The sequence below is a fragment of the Leishmania infantum genome, chromosome 16 (assembly GCF_000002875.2).
Source record: "Leishmania infantum JPCM5 genome chromosome 16".
In the NCBI taxonomy this organism is placed as follows: domain Eukaryota; phylum Euglenozoa; class Kinetoplastea; order Trypanosomatida; family Trypanosomatidae; genus Leishmania; species Leishmania infantum.
In genome coordinates, this window is record NC_009400.2 from 645,222 (window position 1) to 662,704 (window position 17,483).

General features: G+C 60.4%; 5 protein-coding genes across 5 annotated transcripts; all 5 read left to right on the top strand.

Moving 5' to 3' along the window:
• Positions 1-98: 98 nt before the first annotated feature.
• Positions 99-3,794, top strand: LINJ_16_1650 (conserved hypothetical protein; the record flags this gene model as incomplete). Its single annotated transcript, XM_001464607.1, has 1 exon — positions 99-3,794. The coding sequence occupies one exon, from the start codon at positions 99-101 to the stop codon at positions 3,792-3,794; it is 3,696 nt and encodes a 1,231-aa protein (XP_001464644.1).
• Positions 3,795-5,129: 1,335 nt separating this feature from the next.
• Positions 5,130-7,208, top strand: LINJ_16_1660 (conserved hypothetical protein; the record flags this gene model as incomplete). Its single annotated transcript, XM_001464608.1, has 1 exon — positions 5,130-7,208. The coding sequence occupies one exon, from the start codon at positions 5,130-5,132 to the stop codon at positions 7,206-7,208; it is 2,079 nt and encodes a 692-aa protein (XP_001464645.1).
• Positions 7,209-8,155: 947 nt separating this feature from the next.
• On the top strand, positions 8,156-9,181 carry LINJ_16_1670 (conserved hypothetical protein; the record flags this gene model as incomplete). Its single annotated transcript, XM_001464609.1, has 1 exon — positions 8,156-9,181. One exon carries the CDS (start codon positions 8,156-8,158, stop codon positions 9,179-9,181), a length of 1,026 nt encoding a protein of 341 aa, XP_001464646.1.
• Positions 9,182-10,403: 1,222 nt separating this feature from the next.
• LINJ_16_1680 (putative kinesin) lies at positions 10,404-13,652 on the top strand (the record flags this gene model as incomplete). The annotated part of the gene is made up of 1 exon (XM_001464610.1): positions 10,404-13,652. One exon carries the CDS (start codon positions 10,404-10,406, stop codon positions 13,650-13,652), a length of 3,249 nt encoding a protein of 1,082 aa, XP_001464647.1.
• Positions 13,653-15,302: 1,650 nt separating this feature from the next.
• LINJ_16_1690 (putative U1 small nuclear ribonucleoprotein) lies at positions 15,303-16,430 on the top strand (the record flags this gene model as incomplete). Its single annotated transcript, XM_001464611.1, has 1 exon — positions 15,303-16,430. The coding sequence occupies one exon, from the start codon at positions 15,303-15,305 to the stop codon at positions 16,428-16,430; it is 1,128 nt and encodes a 375-aa protein (XP_001464648.1).
• Between the last annotated feature and the right edge of the window lie 1,053 nt (positions 16,431-17,483).

Sequence of the window (17,483 nt, forward strand, 5' to 3'; positions counted from 1 at the left end):
TTACGGTGAAACTTGATAGCAGCGGCGGCCGTCGGCACCGTCGCTCGGCTGTGCTGTCATTTCGTATACCTGTTTCGGGCTTTGCGACTTGGGAAGCCATGTCACAAAACCCGCGGATGATTGAGCGCCGCGTGGTGTTCGGCGTGCGCGAGGATGTCAAGGACGGCGTGCACTACCTTGGAGAGGACTACGTTGTGTGGGTTGCCGGCGAGAGTCTCGTGCTGCTCGATACACAGCAAGGCACGCAGGAGCTCGTGCAGTGTACACCCGGATGTGAGGGGGTGACAGCGATGGCTGTGGCCCCCAGTCGCCGCCTCCTGGCAGTGGCCGAGTCGGGCAAGACTCCGTTCATCGTCATTTACCTCTTCGACTCCACCGCTTCCCCACGCATCAGGCGGCGCTCGGTGCTGCACCTCTCCGACCTCGGCTCCACCGAGTTTGTCTCGCTCTCCTTTTCACAGGACGGCCGCTACCTCGTCGCTCTCGGCGGCTTCCCGGAGTGGAAGTTGGTGTACTGGGACGTGGAGAAGCACAAGATGCTTGCCCACGACACAGCACTGGAGAGCGCCATAACGGCCAAGGACAGCCGTCACCTCAAGCAGTGCTCCATCTCCCCCTACGACGCTTCCCTTGTCTGCGTCACGGGGCAGGGCTGTGTGAAGTTCTTCTCCTACACGGACGGCCACCTGTTCCCCACCATCGGCGGAGTGGAGGCGCCGGATGTGCACTACCTGGCCCACACCTGGCTGATCGAGGAGGAGAGCCGACTCGTCGTGTCCACCGACAACGGGGATCTACTGCTCTTTGAAAAGCAGCAGTACAAGCACCCCCTTCCGCTGTCCCCGTCTGACGGCATCGCCATCACGGCGCTGGCGTCCTACACGAAGGGATTCGTCTGCGGGGGTGACATGGGTCTCATCACGCTGTTCGAGCGGACACTCAGCAAGGAGATGTATCGCAAGGTGCGCACGTTCCGCTTCGCCGCCGACGGGCGGTACGGCGCCGTAACGGACTTGACGACGGCATCCAAGATCGGCGCTCAGGTGCCGGTCATTCGCGCCTTCACCTTTACTCCGCCTCCAGCGGAGGAGATGCTTGCCTTTCTCACGAGCACAAAGCAGATTTACTCGCTGAATGTACCGAACGCCGATTTCACCAAAGCCGAGGACATGGTGTTTCAGCCGGTCGGGCAGCCTTTCCACACGGGCGGCGTCGTTGCCGTGGACACGTGCGTCCAGCGGCCGCTTGTCGCCACCGCCGGCCGTGACGGCAGCGTGTTTCTGTGGAACAGCATCACCAACGTGGTGGAGATGCGCAATAACTTCCAGGAGGAGATTGTCAGCATGGCGATGCACCCATCCGGGTTGCACATGATCATCGCCTTCACTGACTCCATGCGTGTGTTCAACATATACGAGAAGGAATTGTGCGAGTTCAAGCGGCTCAGCATCCGCAACTGCGCCGCTTGCCGCTTCAGCCACGGCGGGCAGTACTTTGCCATTGCCAACTCCACCATCATCCACGTGCACTACGCGTACACGTGCGAGCTCCTGGGCCACCTGCGCGGGCACAACAGCAAGGTACGAAGCCTCAGCTTCGTGCCGCCGGATGACACCCGCCTCATCTCGTCTGGTGCAGACGGTGCCGTCTTCGAGTTTAGCCTGTGTGACTTCCACAAGGTCCGCGACAACGTCACGAAAGCTGTGACGTACCACTGCGCCGCGGCGGATGTGCATACTGTCTGGGCTGCTGGAAACGATCGAAAAATGCGGCAGATGGACCGATCCACGATGCTGCAGACGATTGAGTACAACCTGCCCGGCGCATCGATGCGGTGCATGCTGGTCAGTCAGTCGCTGAAGCTCCTTTTTGGCGGCTGCGAGGACGGCACCGTTCGTGTGTTCAACACGTACCTAGGCGAGAAGCTGAACGGACAGGGGGTGGACCGAGGTGGTGGCGGGGTAGGAGGCGGCGGTGACGGCCATCACGGCAACCCACGCATCGTGATGGCGCAACGCGACATCACGATCGAGTCGCACGTCACTCACATTGGTATCATCACGGACATGGCTCTCTCGTACGATGAGGGCATGCTCATTACTGTTGGTGAGGACGGAATGGTAGTCTTTTGGGACGTTGTAGCCCCGCATCGTGGCACTGTAAAGCAGATTGAGCACACGACAGAGCTCCTTGTCGATCGCCGTGACCTGGACGCTTCCATGCAGCTCCTGCACAACCTCACCACGCAGGTGAAGGACCTGCAGCAGCGCATGGCACAGCAGAAGCTGAAGAAGGAGCGGCAGCACGAAGAGCAGATCGCCCAGCTCGACCGAGACTACCAGAGTGAGATGCAGAAGCAGAAGGCGGAGATCGCGGCTCTCCAGGCGGCCAAAGGCGAGCAGGCCATCCGCTTCACCGAGTTCATGGCGGAGATGGAGCAAAAGTTTGCCCAGACGCTCAGCCAGACCGAGAAGGACTACCGCTGCAAGATCGAGTCGCTCAGTAGCCGTGCCGACCAACTGCGCCACCTCCTTGCCGAGGCGGATACGAATCACGAACGAGAGAAGGCGCTCTTGCAGGGTGAGGCCGACACCCAGCGCGTGGCCGACAAGCAGCGGCAGCAGAGGGAGCTCCACGCTCTTGACGAGGAGCAGTACCGCATTGCGGCCGAGAAGGAGCGCAACGACGCTGAGACGGAGGCGATGTGCGCCATGATTGAAGAGGACAATGACACCGAGATCGTGAAGGCAAAGGAGTACTACGAGAAGCGTCTCCGTGAGCAGGAGGAAGAGGCAGCAGCGCTGCAGTCTGCGAACAATGCTCTCCTCTCCAAACTCAACATGAGCCGTGCTGAGCTGGAGTCCAAGATGGCCGATGTCACCGAGAAGCTGCGGCAGCAAACAGTGTTAGAGTCGCACATCAACTCAGCCAAGCGCGATATCGAGGCCCTCACAAATGAGGTGCGCGAGCGAGGGGAGACGATTGCCGAGAAGGAACGCCGCATCCAAGACCTGCGAACAAAGAACCAGGAGCTGGAAAAGTTCAAGTTCGTGCTCGAGTTCAAGCGCAAGGAGCTCAAGACACAGATTGAGCCAAAAGACAACGAGATTAGCGCCTCCAAGTTGAAGCTGGAGCACATGGAGGCGGAGACGAGCCAGTATGAGTCCAGCAATGAGCACCTGGTCTTGCAGATCAAGAGCCTGCGGCAGAAGCGAGCGGCCCAGCAGAAGGAGCTCGACGGCCTCGCGGCCCGCATAGCTGAGGCGAAGTCGCTTCAGGGCCGCATGTGGGCAGAGATCAGCGATACCTACAACGAGTATCAAGCATCGAAGGACAAAAAGCGACTCAAGTCGATGGCGAAGGCGCTCTACGAGAACTACACGGATGGGCGCAGACCAGCCAATCAGCGTCAGTTTACGTCAGCTCGGACCGCCACCGATGAGGTGAAGGACTACCACCGGGAGCGCGACCACCTGGAGGGAAACCTTGCAAGCCTAAAGAGGAAGATCGCCAAGGACGAGGAGAACCATCGCGTGGAGAAGCATCGCATCACCACTGAGAACGTCATCCTCATCAAGGAGATCAACGACCTGCGCAAGGAAGCACGAACGCTGGCTGCAAAGGCCGGCGTGGTGCGTCCCACCGACCCCAACGGCGTCTCTGTGTACGACGAGCAGTACGCGCGTGAGGTCAGTGTGCAACAGGCTGAGATGGTGCGGCTGCGCGCGATTGTTGAGCAGCTAGAGGCCCAGCTGAAGGCGAAGGGGCTCCCGCTACCCGTCACCGACGCCTAGCATTTGTGGTGATGATTGAGGATGCACACACAGCTTACCAACGCACTCCCTTCTCTTGCTCCCGCGCACCTCTTTTTCTTAGTAGCTGGGCTATTACAACTCGGCATCGTCGCTGATCGACCCTACGCTTGTTCTTCATCTCTGTCCCTCTCTGCGCTGCGAAAGCGTGCGCCTCTGTGTGTGGGTGCCAAGGAGCCGCTGCTGGTGGTGGTGGTGGTGACGGCGCGTTCGGCGAGGCTGAAGACTTCTTGCGCACTCTTTCTCGAGTCCTGCTCGCCGCCGCTTGTCTGCTTTTGTATGCGAGCAACATCTCACCCCTTTGGGTGTGCGTGTGCGTTGTCGTCTTGCACACGCGCTCACGATCATGCAAAAAGGGGGCGTCGGGGAAGGTGGGGGGGGGAGGGGAGGCAAAGAATTAATGACGAAAGGGACGCGTATACGCGTGTGTGCTCACGCGCATGCGCACCCCTCTCCCTCCCTTCCGCGGCCTATTGTTTTTTTTTTTTTGGTGAGGCTGAAGGAATGATGTACAGCGCCTGAAGCCTGCCGATGCGTTTGTGCACTTCATCTATGTAACGTTACGGTATGTTGCAACCACCCATCGCTTCCAGTGCTACCGTCTTGCAACCCACTCTAAAACATCTACACGCACACCAGCAGCACCTTTAGCACAAGACAGTGCTGATGGGGGCTGCAGTGCTCGAGGTGGAGGAGAGTGAGCGTGTGCAGATAGCCCTCCCCTCCCCGTGAAGGATAAGAGGTGCGTGGAGGGGTGAGGTGTGTCTACGGAGCTCCCAGTCCCGCTTTTGCGCCACACTTCCCCGCTACTGCCGTGCACATTTCCGGCACACGTGCTCTCAACTGAAGATGTGCCCGAGGATGCAGCGTCGTTGCAAGCCCCATATGCACGTAAAGCACTGCTTTGCGCGCGCTCAAGGCGCTCGCGTGTGCCGTTGCCGGGTCTCCCACGCTTTCTTCCTCGCCTCTTTTTCGCTTCCCACCATGCGCCACCTTCCACGCCAAAGCTCTGCCCTTGCCCCGTTCCACGGCTTCCCTCTCCCCGTGTTCTTCATTGCCTTCTCGCTCATCTGTGCGAGTGATCTCGTGCGCATCGCCGGCTGTGCGTGTGTGTGCGTGCGTGTGTGCATACCACCGCTAGTCCCGCTTTCCGCCCAGAGCTCACAGGCATACGACTCGCTGTCTCACACGTGGCAGCGAAAGCCACCGCACAATCGCATAAAGCAAAGCGAGCCAACGAAGGGAGGAAGCAGAAAAGGAAATCCACATACGCACACGGGAGCGACAAGGCTGTGCTAAGTCCGGGAGGGGGACGCGATGCTTTTCAGCACCGGCCTGTCGCGCTGCTTCGCGTCTCTTGCGGTAGCTTCGGCCTCCAGCTTTATGCAGTCTCACCCGACGACGGAGACGGCGCTTCACACAGGGGACAAGCTGACACTATGGATCGATGACACAGCGCCGGCGGCGAGAGCGCTTGAGGAGCACATTCAGAGTGCGGCTTACAAGGAGCTGCACCGCCCAGCTCTGACCACGTCGGCAATGGGGCTCTTCGGCGGAGAGCCTGGCTTTGAGAAGGCCCACCGCGTGTGGGTGGACCCGGACCGGCCGCACATGAAGCACATGTACAATCAAACTCCACTGGCAAAGAACCTGCGCTATACACGGTACGGCTACTTCAAGAGAGACATGCATCTGCTGGACATTGATAAGCTGGTGCGGCATGCGCGCATGCTGCCGACACCGAACCGGTTACTGACTGACTTCCTGTACCAGCGCGTGCCGCTGCCGGACAAGAGCTGCGCGGCGATTCTGCGTTATCAGAGGGACCAGCTGACGCTTGTGGCGGATTGGCAGCGCGTGGCGAGCTTCCAATGTGCGGAGGAGATCTTTGAGCGGATGGTGGTAACGAACATTCCGCCGGTCGACGTAGGGCCCGAGACACACGCGGAGATGATCCGTTGCTGCGCTGTGTGCGGGGAGTGGGAAAAGGGCTGGGATGTGTACCTGCAGCGGGCGCGGGAGATGGAGGCGGACGCCACCGGCGACGCGGCCGACGCCTTCACGCTGACCACGTACCTGTACGACGCGGTCTTGGAGCTGTGTGTGGCGTGCCAGAAGCCGTCGCACGGCATGGCCATCATGGCGGAGGTCATTCAACGGCATCTGCGGCCGCGTCCCTCAATGCTGGCCAAGACGATGATACTGGTGTCGATGGCTGCCGAGGAACTGCAGAAGGCGCCCGCTGCGTCCAGTGCGTTTGCATCCGGCGAAACGACGGAAGCGGCATCAGCATCATCGAGCGCATCACCGGATGCTCTGAGTGGGGTGAGCGGAGTACCGGCTACATGGGAAGCCTACACAGCTCGCGGCCTCGATACGTGGTCGCTCTATGACTTCTACTCGCTGAAGCGCAGCAGCGAGTGCGTGGAAGCCTACATGCGCATGTGCAGCATGCTGAACATGCCAACCCTCGTTCTCGAGGCGCTCAGCTTTGCTGACGGCGCACAAATTCGTGTCTCGCTGGAGTGCTACCAATGGGCGCTCTACTCCATTCGCCACGTCCCTGACATGGGGGACTACATCGTCGATGTACTTGGCCAGTTGTCGCAGCGTGGACTGACCGCAGACTACCTCCTCTTCACCATGGCGTTTCTCGACTGTGCCACACAGGCGGATGGTGAGCTGGCGCTGGCGGTTTACGAGCAGTTCTTTCTGCATAGCGACATCAATCCCACCCCGGAGATGGCGTTGCTTTTCTTGCAGGCCTGCACAACGTGCGACAAGCCGACAGTTCAGATGTACGCCAGCTGCGAGGTGATGATGCAGCGACTCGAGGAGGTAGGGAGCATCGTCGACAATATCCTGCCCATGTACGACCAGTGCATCGAGCTGGCGGCGCACGTTGGCGCGGTGAGCAGTGCCTACGGAAAAGTGAAGAAGCTTGTCAGCTATGGCAAGCCGCTTACGACCCGCATTCTCAACTCGCTGCTGCTCGCCAACGCACAGTCGGCGGAGGGCTCGCTGAGCATGACCTCTGACGTTATTCGGCTGTACTCCTTCTTGGGCATCCCCTTCAACGATGATACGCTGACGTGTCTGCGCATGTGCCAGGATACGCACGGCACCTCGGCTGAGGTGGCCTCGTTTGCTGCTGCCATCGAAGCTGCGCAAGCCGCCGCGCCGTCCGGAACGCTCGGTGAAGACGCCGAGACGATGGTTGTCGACACGCCGCCGCACCGCCTGCGTCAGCTGAAGACGAAATGGCACCTACGACCGCGTGACACGGTATTGCGTCGCTTCGGCCAGCACACCAAGCCGATGGGTCGTGAGGATGTGGGCAGCATGCTGGGCAGTGTCATTCCCTTTGGCCGGTCACCAGGCGAGCGAGCGGTCTAGAACGGGTGAGGAGAGGGATCCTTATCGTAGTGGTGGCATGACACGTTACTGTCCTGTGCTCAACACCGGTTGTCGCAGCACACAGCGCATAGCGGGAGGAGAGGGCGACGCATATGGTGCATTGTTCTCGCCTGTCCAATGCTGCATGTGCATGCGTGTGCGCATGTGCGCTGCTCATCCTCTTCACAGTTTCGATTTTGCGTCTCTCTCTCTCGCGCACCTTCTCCCTACCCCGCAGGCGCGCGTAGGTGCGGCGTCGATCTTTCTCCTCTCCTTATGTGCTGTGACTTGTACTTGCTAAGCCAAAGCGTTCTTCTGGATGGCGCCCACGTAACTCCATCTCATCCGAGTTGCCCTCTTCCCCCCTCTTCCACTCCCCGTCCCTCCCGTATCTGTGCAACCAGCTGCAGCACTGCCCCCCCCCCTCTCTGCGCTACTCTGGTGGAATCGACGGCGGCGCCAGCGAGGGCTGGCGCAGTGTGACTCACTCGTCTCAATCAGCGCAGGAAGGGATGGGGAGGGGGGGGGCAGCCATCGTGCTGCTTTTCCTTCCCTACCATGCCATCATGCCACACGCGCCTCGACGCGCCGTACGTCGATTCAATGGCGCATGTTTTTATCTACCTAGTGACGTGCGGGGGAGACAACGTCTTCTGCCCGACTCCTGTGAGATCGGGCATGACTCACCATGTATGTGCATGCGCGCCTCTCTGCCTGCTTCTAGCCGCGCTAGCAGCTCTTCACATACAACTTCGTCCTTCTCTCCCTTCTCTCTTGCTCACCCAACTGCCTTTTAACCAGTGCTCTGTCGCCCTCTCAGCCTTCATCTCTCTCCCTCTCGCTGAGCTATCCCTCTTTGGCCGCACTTCCTCCCTGACGGTCGTAGAGACGCTTCCGCTAGAGACGCGACCGCTACATCCTACGCCACGAGTAGGAGGAGGGGGAGGATGCTACGCTGGGACTGGCCGCAGACGTGGAGCCTGGAGAACAGAGAGGCGATCCGGGTTGCCCTCGAGACGTCCATTCGGGGTGCGATGGCGAAGGGGGAGAGCAAAGTGGTCCGCGGCCTCGTTCATGTGGAGCTGCCGGAGATTGGGAGCACACCACCGCAGGTGATGCTGACGGGCATCCGCGAGCTGTCGCTGGAGCACACGGCGCTCATGGTAAAGGTGCGCTACGACGGCGAGTTCACCCTCAAGCTGCGCGGGCTGCAGGTGAACGTTGACACCGTCGGCGCTAACTCGGCGCTGAGCAGCGACCTCAGTCTCGCAATGCCCTTCTACTGTCCTCTGGAGATGACTCTGAGCGACATCCACGTGGACGGGGTCGCCTCCATAGAGGTGTTCCAGGAGATCGAGGATTTGGCAAACAGCGAGGGCGCGGCACTGCTGAGTCCGGACTCCACGATGGGACTTACCGGCACGCCGCGCACCGACGAGGTGGAGTCGCTCTCATCGCTCTGCCGAGTGCCGCGCAGTGCACGTTCGTATATCCTCTCAGCGGCACAGTCGAGCACGGGCCGCAGCGCACGCTCTGGCGGGTACCCAAGCTCTGGCTACGGCGTGCTGCTCGGTGCTGGCGGACGGCGAGCGATGCGTCCGCCAGAGCTGGCTCAGGGTGGCCACGCACCGGCTGCTCCTCCCCCCCTCACGTCCCCACATGGCAACTCTGTTGCGACGACAGATGCCTCGGTGACGGGCAGCAGCGGCACTCATACCAGCACAGGCCTCTCGATGGCGCCGAGCCAGCCGCGGCATTCTCTCATCGACTTGGCGAGCAAGCGCGCCATCGTGAAGAAGCGCCGCATCAAGGTACAGCTCTTCGGTGACCCCATCAAGCGCTACAAGGTGGAGTCGAACCTTGTGGCGGTGCCGGGGGCCGGGAAGAAGGTGGAGGAGCACATTCAGGACATGCTCGAACCTCTCATCGAGCGCCTCATGGCAGAAGGCGTCACGATCGAGCTCACGCCGTGAACGCGTAGGCGTGCGTGCCGTGAGTCGGTGTGCCGGTGCACGTGCCAAGGCCGTGCTTCAGCGCCGTGGGCCATGCGGCACGGTTGGCCACCCTCTTCTCGTTCCTCTCTCTGCTCTCTGCTCTCTGCTCTTACTGGAACCCAGCTGGAAATGCTGTGTTGCGTGGGCGGCAGGACAAGGTACCGTAGTGCGACGCAGCCCCCCTTCCCAGGCACCTCTCCCCTCCTCCTTGGCCCTTGCTGTCGGTCTGTCTGCGTTGTTGTGTCGCTCCCTCCTCAAACCCCGGAGATTCTCTCTGTTCCTCTTCCACTGTAAGCGTGTCTCTCTGTCTCTCCGGCCTGACGCCCTCCCACGCCGGAGGCGCGGGTGGCAGAGAAGCGACACCCAACTCGGGGTACTTCTTTGGAGATGCACGCGTCCTTGCCATCAGGCGTACTCTTCCCGCTTGCATCCTCCAGGTGTGCCGTCGGACGATGGCGGCGAAATCGTCGTGGACGAACAAGACGCGGGCGATAGGAGCAGCCGCGAAGGAGTGGGGAATGAGACTCGTGGTGACGATGCGCTCATTGCATCTCCCTCCCCTTCTATCGTTTCCTCTCTCGCCGTCCCTCTGCTCCGTCGCTGCAAAAGGAACCAAGAAGAGAGATACGCATCGAGCGGCCTTCACGTGGGCCGTCTTGCATCACCTGCCACTCGCGCGCGACATGATCGTTCAAGAACGCCTCTCTGCCTTCACCTCTCTCTCGCCACCTCCGGGTTTCACTACCCCGTTCTTCGCTGCCGCCACTGACGCCCACAGGAAGGCGAAGCGGCGCGCTCTCCAACACCGTGCAAGGCGCCCACAGCGTGCCGCGGGTCCCGAAGTCGATGTTAGGGTGCTGCAGGCCATCTTCTTTTTTCCTCACTACGACTCTTGCCGTCATGGCGGCTGCGGCACATACTCTTCTCTCTCATTTTTGCCCCTCTGCACACACGCGCACATACATACACACACGCACGCACGCTTGCAGGCCTTCGTTGCTTCTCGCAGTCTCCTCGCAAATCCTTCCTCTGCCACGGCACCCGCCCAGCACACACAGCACACACGGCACACGCGTGCACCCACGCACAAGGCCACGCCGTGTTCGGCGTAGCCACGATCCAGCCGTGTCGCCCACCCCTCACGCCCTCTCTCTCACAGGCGCACAATAGCGTGTTTTGCTTTCATTGGATTGCAACAGCCATGACAGACGGCGGCGATTATGAGACGGCGCGAGTGATGGTCTCAGTGCGCGTGCGACCGAAGCTTGCACATCCGCTGACCCCCCTCCAGCAGAGTGAGCGCTACGAGAAGGTCGTTTGCATCCCCTCCTCTGACAAGTCGCTGCGACTCGCCGACTGTCGTGCGAAGAAAGGCACTCGCGACCTCCACTTCGCCTACGACCACGTATTCGACATGGACGCGACGCAGGAGGACGTGTACGAGGCCGCCGTGCTCGACTGCGTGGACAGTGTCCTGGCCGGCACGAACGCTTCCATTCTCACATATGGGCAGACCGGCAGCGGAAAGACGTTCACGGTGCTGGGAAAGACGGCCGTCGTGCACGACAGTGGGAAGGACTTGCACGCCGTTGGCTCCGACACGGGCTTGCTCTTACGCTCTATTCAAGACATGCTGATCTTCGCTGAGCGCATGCGCGCCAAGTGTGAGCGCCACGTTGTGCTCGGCATGACCGCCCTTGAAATCTACATGGACGAGATCCGTGACTTGTTGCGCGAGGGAGTGGCTGGCCGGCCGCTGCAGCCCATCATGACGCGTGGCGTTCTGCATCTGCCGCACCTCACGCATGTGCCGCTGCGCACGCTACAGGACGCGTTCCACGTGTACGAGAGAGCAGCGGCGCGCCGAGTGCAGAGGGTGACTTCTGCGAACGACACTTCCTCTCGCTCGCACGCTTTCTTCACGATCGAGGTGTTTCAGGCCCCCATTACGCCCGACCACCCATCTCCGCCCACCCTGGCTGAGTGCTGCGCGCTGCGGGAGGCACGATGTGCCGCATCGATTGCAGCGGAGCAGAAGCAGAGAGGGCCTCAGCTACTGCGCAGTGAGTGTTTTGAGGGTGCCGCGAACGCGCTGCTTGGCACACGCTCCGCACCTGTCATGTACAGCACACTGACGGTGGCGGACCTTGCAGGCAGTGAGAAGGCGAAGCACGCTGAGGTGCGCGGAACAGGTTTCGACGAACTGCGACACATCAACGCTTCCCTCACCGCACTCGGCAACGTTGTTCACCACCTCTACCACGGTACGCCGCACATTCCATACCGTGACAGCAAGCTCACAATGATGCTGCGCGACACGTTTGCGGCTCCCCGTGCGCAGGTGGCACTCTTCGTGAATGTGAGCCCGACAGCTGTGACGTGTGAGGAGACGCTCTCGTCACTCTACTTTGCTGACAAGATAAAGAGCATGAGGGTGCTTGGCACCGGCGCCGAGTCGCCACAGCATGCCGCACTCCAGTCAGCGTACTTGGAGTCCATTTACGTCCACGACGCTCTCCTCGCTGAGGCACGCATCGTTCAGGTTCAACAAGAGCACGCGACGGGGCTTCTGCAGCTCGCGGCGGCGTCAACGCCGCGACACCCTCTGTTCCAGCTACCTTTTCACACGCCCCTGGCCAACGGCACGGACAAGACAACCCGAATGCAAGTTTTGTGCACGCGCCTAAGGGAACGGCTGGCGCATGAAGAGAGCCCCGAGGCTCGCATGCGCAACTTCCTCGAGACGCGACGGAGAGAGCTCTTGAGGGACATGCTGAGGCAGTATAGTCGACGCCGCGCTGAGGTGCAAACGCAAATCACCACCGCTGATGAGGCGGGCCTCGATCTACGCGCCCAACTGTCTCGTGATGAGTCTGCCATGCGCCAGCTTCTCAGCAAGGTGGAGGAGGCTACTGCGGCCGTCACGGCAACACGGCAGGAGCTGATAAAAGTCAAAAATATGCGATTAGGGGAGCTGCAGCGCTTGCGCGACTTCGAGGAGGCGCCGAGCGAGGGTGAAGGGGGCATCGTAGACGCGCACGCAGCCCATGCCGACGATGAGGCGAGTCTGGCCGCCTTTGAGCAAGAAAGGGCTACATACAAGAAGGCGCTGGAGCTGGCGCAGCTTCTTCTCACGCTCGTGGGACTCATGGCTCCTGGATCTACTCCTTCACCATCTGCGCACACAGACGGTGAGCCGGCTGCTGGTCATGGTCGACGGAACACCACCTCCCGCAGTTGCAGAGACGCCACATCCACCACGGCGTCTTCCACCCCTTCCAAGCCTGCTTCTACCGAGGCGTGGCTGCGAGGCGCTGTACTGGCGATGGCAGGCAACGCTGTTGTGCAGTCTTCAAGGAAACACCCGAGGCAGCAACGGCAGCAGGAGAAACTCCAGCCGATTTCTCTACCGCAGCCGTTTCACATCGTCAGCAACTTCACCAACGTCAGTGGAGATCCACAGCCTCTTCCCAAGTACTGGAGCGTGTGTCACAGGTGCGAGGAGACGGGGAAGGTAGAGGCGGATGCCAACGCCGGCGCTGTTGCCCCCGATGCGATTGGGAAGGGCACCAGCCGCAGGCCCCGCCACCTCTCTTCCTTCGACGACCCTGCGCTTCTGACACGGGTGACCGCTTACATGGACATGGGCGCCTCTCTCACGAAGCTCGACCGCTATGGTCGCCCACACGCGCGTTGGTTTTACCTCTCACAGAGAAACAACCGTCTGCTGTTGTGTTGGGATGAGTCGCATCGTGGGCCGGGGCTAATGGGCGGTGGCCGTGTGTACTTGGATGAGGTGGTGAAGATCACGTTGGGGCGCTCCTCGCCTGCCTTTCGTAAGTACTCCACCCACGAGCGCAAGAGCGAAGTTGGTGACTTCTGTACTTCCTTCACTCTCGCCTATCGAACCCGCGCACGTAGGCGGCACTTGAAGTTTGTTGATGTCATGTGCCGTGATCGGGTAGAGGTGGAGACGTGGGTTGTTGGTCTCGCTCAATTGGCCGGCGTCTTCCCGTGCTTCGAAGGCGCGCGCCAACCCATCGGGCCGGAGGATGGATACGAGGAAGAGGCAGCGGTCACGGGCAGCGCCGCCGCCGCCAACGCCGATGCCGCGGCAGCCAAAGAGGCGCAGAAGGAGCTCTCTGCCGTCGAGACGGTGCTGTGCCGTAGCTGGCACATTCCTGCTCAAACGATGCTGCACACTCGGCGAGAGATCGAGACACGTCGACAGCGCCACCAGTCTGGCCGGCTGCGCCTGAGCCCTGGTGAGCTGCGCGAACGGACGGGGCTCGACATCTTCAGAGCCAGTGCGTTGTGGCTGCACTTCAACCGGGAAGGCAGTGTGGTAAATCCGTTCAAGGAGCTGCACTGCTACGTATCTGATCGGGTTCCGTCGTCGGTGCCGGCTTCTGGATCGCTTCCTCGAGCGATGCCCGGCTGCATTGCCTGACAGCTGTCAGCGCCGCCCGAAAAGGTTCTGTGCGAGCACTGCGTCGACAGTTGGGGAGTGAGGATGGGACGAGGAGCGGCATCCATGTTGTCCTTCTCAGCCCGTCGTTGGCATCTCAGAGCGAAACCTCTGCTTGTACCTCAGCAAGCCTTCCTTCCACCCGACGTATTGCTTTCCCGCTTAGATGGCAACGGACAGCGGTGGGGGGAGGTTGGTGGTGGAGGAGCGTTTGAGTGTACCGTGATTGGACGCGATGCCCACGTGTGCGTGTACATACATGTGTCTGTGTGTGTGTGCACGTGGTGGTGCTGTGCGCGTGTCGCCCTCATTTCTCCCGCCTTTTTGTTTTCACCTTTGCTAGATGCATAAAAGCCCCCGCTTGGCATCAGGGTGGTGCCGCCTTGTGTGTGTGTGTCCCGTTTATCATGTCCCATTAGAAACTGTTGCGGCACATCCACCCCCACTTACACGGCTTCGTGTATATGTGTGCTGTGCATAGAGTAGAATGAGCTCTCCCTGTTGATGGAAGTGCTCCGTGCCTCGATACATGCCTCAGAGTGTGCGCGTAGGTGTGCGTATCGATGAGCCTGTTGGTTGTTTTGACTTTTGTTTGTGTGCTACCACGGAGGAGGGGGAGGGGGTTTCTCTGTCGTGCACGGCACGCACCACCGCACCCCGCTGTCTCGCAGTGGCCCTCTTCTGCTCTTCTGCTCTTCTGCGATGGGCGCGTTTATGCGCCGCAGGGGTGCTGCCACGCCGCAGGGGACCGAGAGCGGCGCCATCGACACAGGAAACCCCCGAAGTCAGAGCCTAAGGCGCAATGGCGTTGGTGGTGAAGACAAGAGGATGCCTTTGTGTTGTGACGTTGTTTTGCTGTGTGTTCTTTTCCCACCCCAGCAGCTGAAACTGCCTGTCACTTCCCTCTTCCCCGTCTTTTCTTCTGCGTTCGATCTGAAATGCTGAGGCTGCCGCGCAGAGCAGTAGCAGCGATGCTGTTCTCACTTCCCGCGACGGGCACGCACGCGCGTTCATGGACCCTTGTAGCAGAGGGTCTGTCCTCATCGTCTCAGTATCCTTATCTTGTGTTTCCACTATTTAGACCTTGGCGTTGAGGTCGCTTCTCACGTTTGGGTCTCCCTTCATATATGTTGTGTTTCAGGTGAGGGGAGTGCCACCTCCCCCCTTCTCCACCCCCTCACACTCTCTTGTCCTTTCACGGTGCCAAGCGCCGCGGGCGACATGAAGGCGCCGCATCTTTTCTGCCCTTGCGCTCTCTCTCACCCTGTTTTTCCACCACTTAGTGACAAGAGAGACACAGCAAGCAATCTTGAAAAGGCTGATGCGCGCGTTCAAGCCTTTCCGCGCTTGCGAGCTCAACGACACAGAACAGACACGTTCTCACGCTTTTGCGAGGTACCCGCTCTGCCGCTGCCGCACCTCAACAACTCCCACAGACTCCTTTGGAACTGACCCTCGTCTCCTTGCTTGACTCGGAGATAAGTTCGAGGGGGGTACCGGGACCACTGAACCCTCGCCCTCCTCCTCCGTTTCAGAGCAGAGAGCCTTTGCTCGCTCGAGCCCTTTTCTTTCAACTCGACTCGCAACGCACGCCCACCCTTCTCCCTCTTCACTTCTCTTTGCGCTGCACGCATGCGCGGCTGCGTCGAGCGTCAAGTGCTCACGAGCCGCGGCACGCCACGCATAGGGCCACGCCGTTGCATCCACGATAAGCTCACTTGCGTGTGCACGCCCCTGCGTGCACACCGAGGGCGAGTGCGGAACCCTATCGGCCTGCCCCTTTCTCCCCTGGTTCACCTGCAGCGGTGCACGAAACAAAACGAGCACGAGACACCACGCACAGCTGCAACCACCCATCCACTACACACACACACACACATTTCTCTTCCAATATATATATATATATATATTATGGAGTGTGATGAAGAAGCGTCGCGACTGCAGCGCAAAAGGGTGGCGGCGCATCAGCGGCAGGAGATGCATGCCGCGTGGAAGCGCACTTTCTTTCAGGCGAGGCCGCCGCCGCCTTCGATTGGTCGACTGCACCGACGCCAGCAGGGAATCACCAAAGGCCACTCGTGCTACAATGCCTTCAATACCGCACTGGCGCTGGCGAAGCAGGCGGATGAGGACGAGCCCACTCGTGATGCCAAGGTAGAAGCCCCGCTGCCATCTTCGCCAACACTCACGACAAGTGCAACAGCGACTGCGGCTGGCACATTGTCGAAGCAGGAGGCGTGGGCGGCCCAGCTGCAGGGCGAGAATGAGCGGCGCAACCCTTTCACGGACCTCAACGTCCGCTCAGACCCCTTGCGCACTGTTGTCATGGCCAACTTGCATCCCGAGACGGTCGAGGAGGACTTGCGTCACTTTTCGGATCAGTTCGGCCGCGTGCTGAGCGTGCACATTGTGCGCCACTACAAGACCGGCAAGAGTCGTCGTTACGCCTTTGTGGAGTTCAACCTCGTCGGGGAGGCCCGCAAAGCCGTCCAGTTTCACCGCAAGAAGCGACTGAAGGGCTACTCGATCATCATCGACTGGGAGAAGGGCCGCACTGAGCCGGGCTTTCTGCCGAAGCGACTTTTGGCCGCCTCATCCTTTTGGACCCCCCCTGCGAATGAGGCGGGCTCTGCGACCTCAACCGAGATAGAACAGGCGAAAAATGTGGATACTGCGGCGCTGGGCACCGAGGGCGTCAAGGTGGCGCCCTCGATGCCAGAGAATGATGATGACTTCCTCAACGCCATTTTGAACAGCTGAGCAATGCAGCCCCACTTGCGGAGACTTTGGAGAGGTGGGAACCAAGCACGCAGTGCCGCGTGCGAGTGTGCGGGGGTGCTTCATGGGCCCTCTTCTCCACTCGTCGAGCTGCGTCTTGACGTGGTTGTTCTTGTGTTCGCGGTTTCTCTATCTCCATGTGCTCCCCATCTAAGCACACTAAACCACCTTGTAAAGGTGAGAAGGGAAGCGACGCTTCGAACCACCCAGGGCTGCCCATTTTCATGGAGGCTGGCGCACGGGTGACTACACAGCGTCTGGCAAGGGGCTCGAGGGAGGGAGAGTGTGGATACGTCGCCTCTAAGCGCGTTTTCCAGAGATGTGGTGTGGCTGTATCTCTCGTACGGTAGCCGCTCTTCTTCCGTTTATCGTCGTGCATCTGTGCCGGTGCCTGCGAGGGCGGGTGGAGGGGAGAGAAGGGCACTGTCGCCGTCTGACCCTCCTCTCTCTTGTACCGCTGCTCATGCGGAAGCCTTCACCCTGCTCGAGCCAGCGATTATTCTAGTAAGGATCGCCCGCATGAGCGCACAGAGGCCTACGCAGCCCACTCTCGCATGCACACGCGCGCCCCCTTTAGCTTTCCTTCTTCACCTCTGCCATTCACCGCCTGCCTCTCTCTCTCCTGCGTTGCACGCACGTGCGTTCTCTTTGATTTTGCCGCCGCTTCGGGTGCTGCCTTGATTCTCTTGGTGATCGGCCTTGCTCGTGCCCCCTACCCCTCTTCCACTTTCGTGACACAGTTACACGTCTCTACCGCTGCGATACGCTAGGGTTATCCGGCTTCTTTACCGAACAACTCTCATTCCTACTCGCTCGCCACGCCCCTCTCCCCTTCCCCTCCCCGCCGGCGCACTCACCCAAGCGTGCGTACAACACCCCTCGGCCGTGGGCGCACACAAAACATTTGCACTGCATCTTCTCTCAAGCACCTCCCCTGCCACCACCACCACCACCACAAAAGCTTGAGCACCACCCTCGAGGCTCTCACCATCTGCACCGGAGCATCAAGCCCGATCTCCCGTTCCTATCTAGACA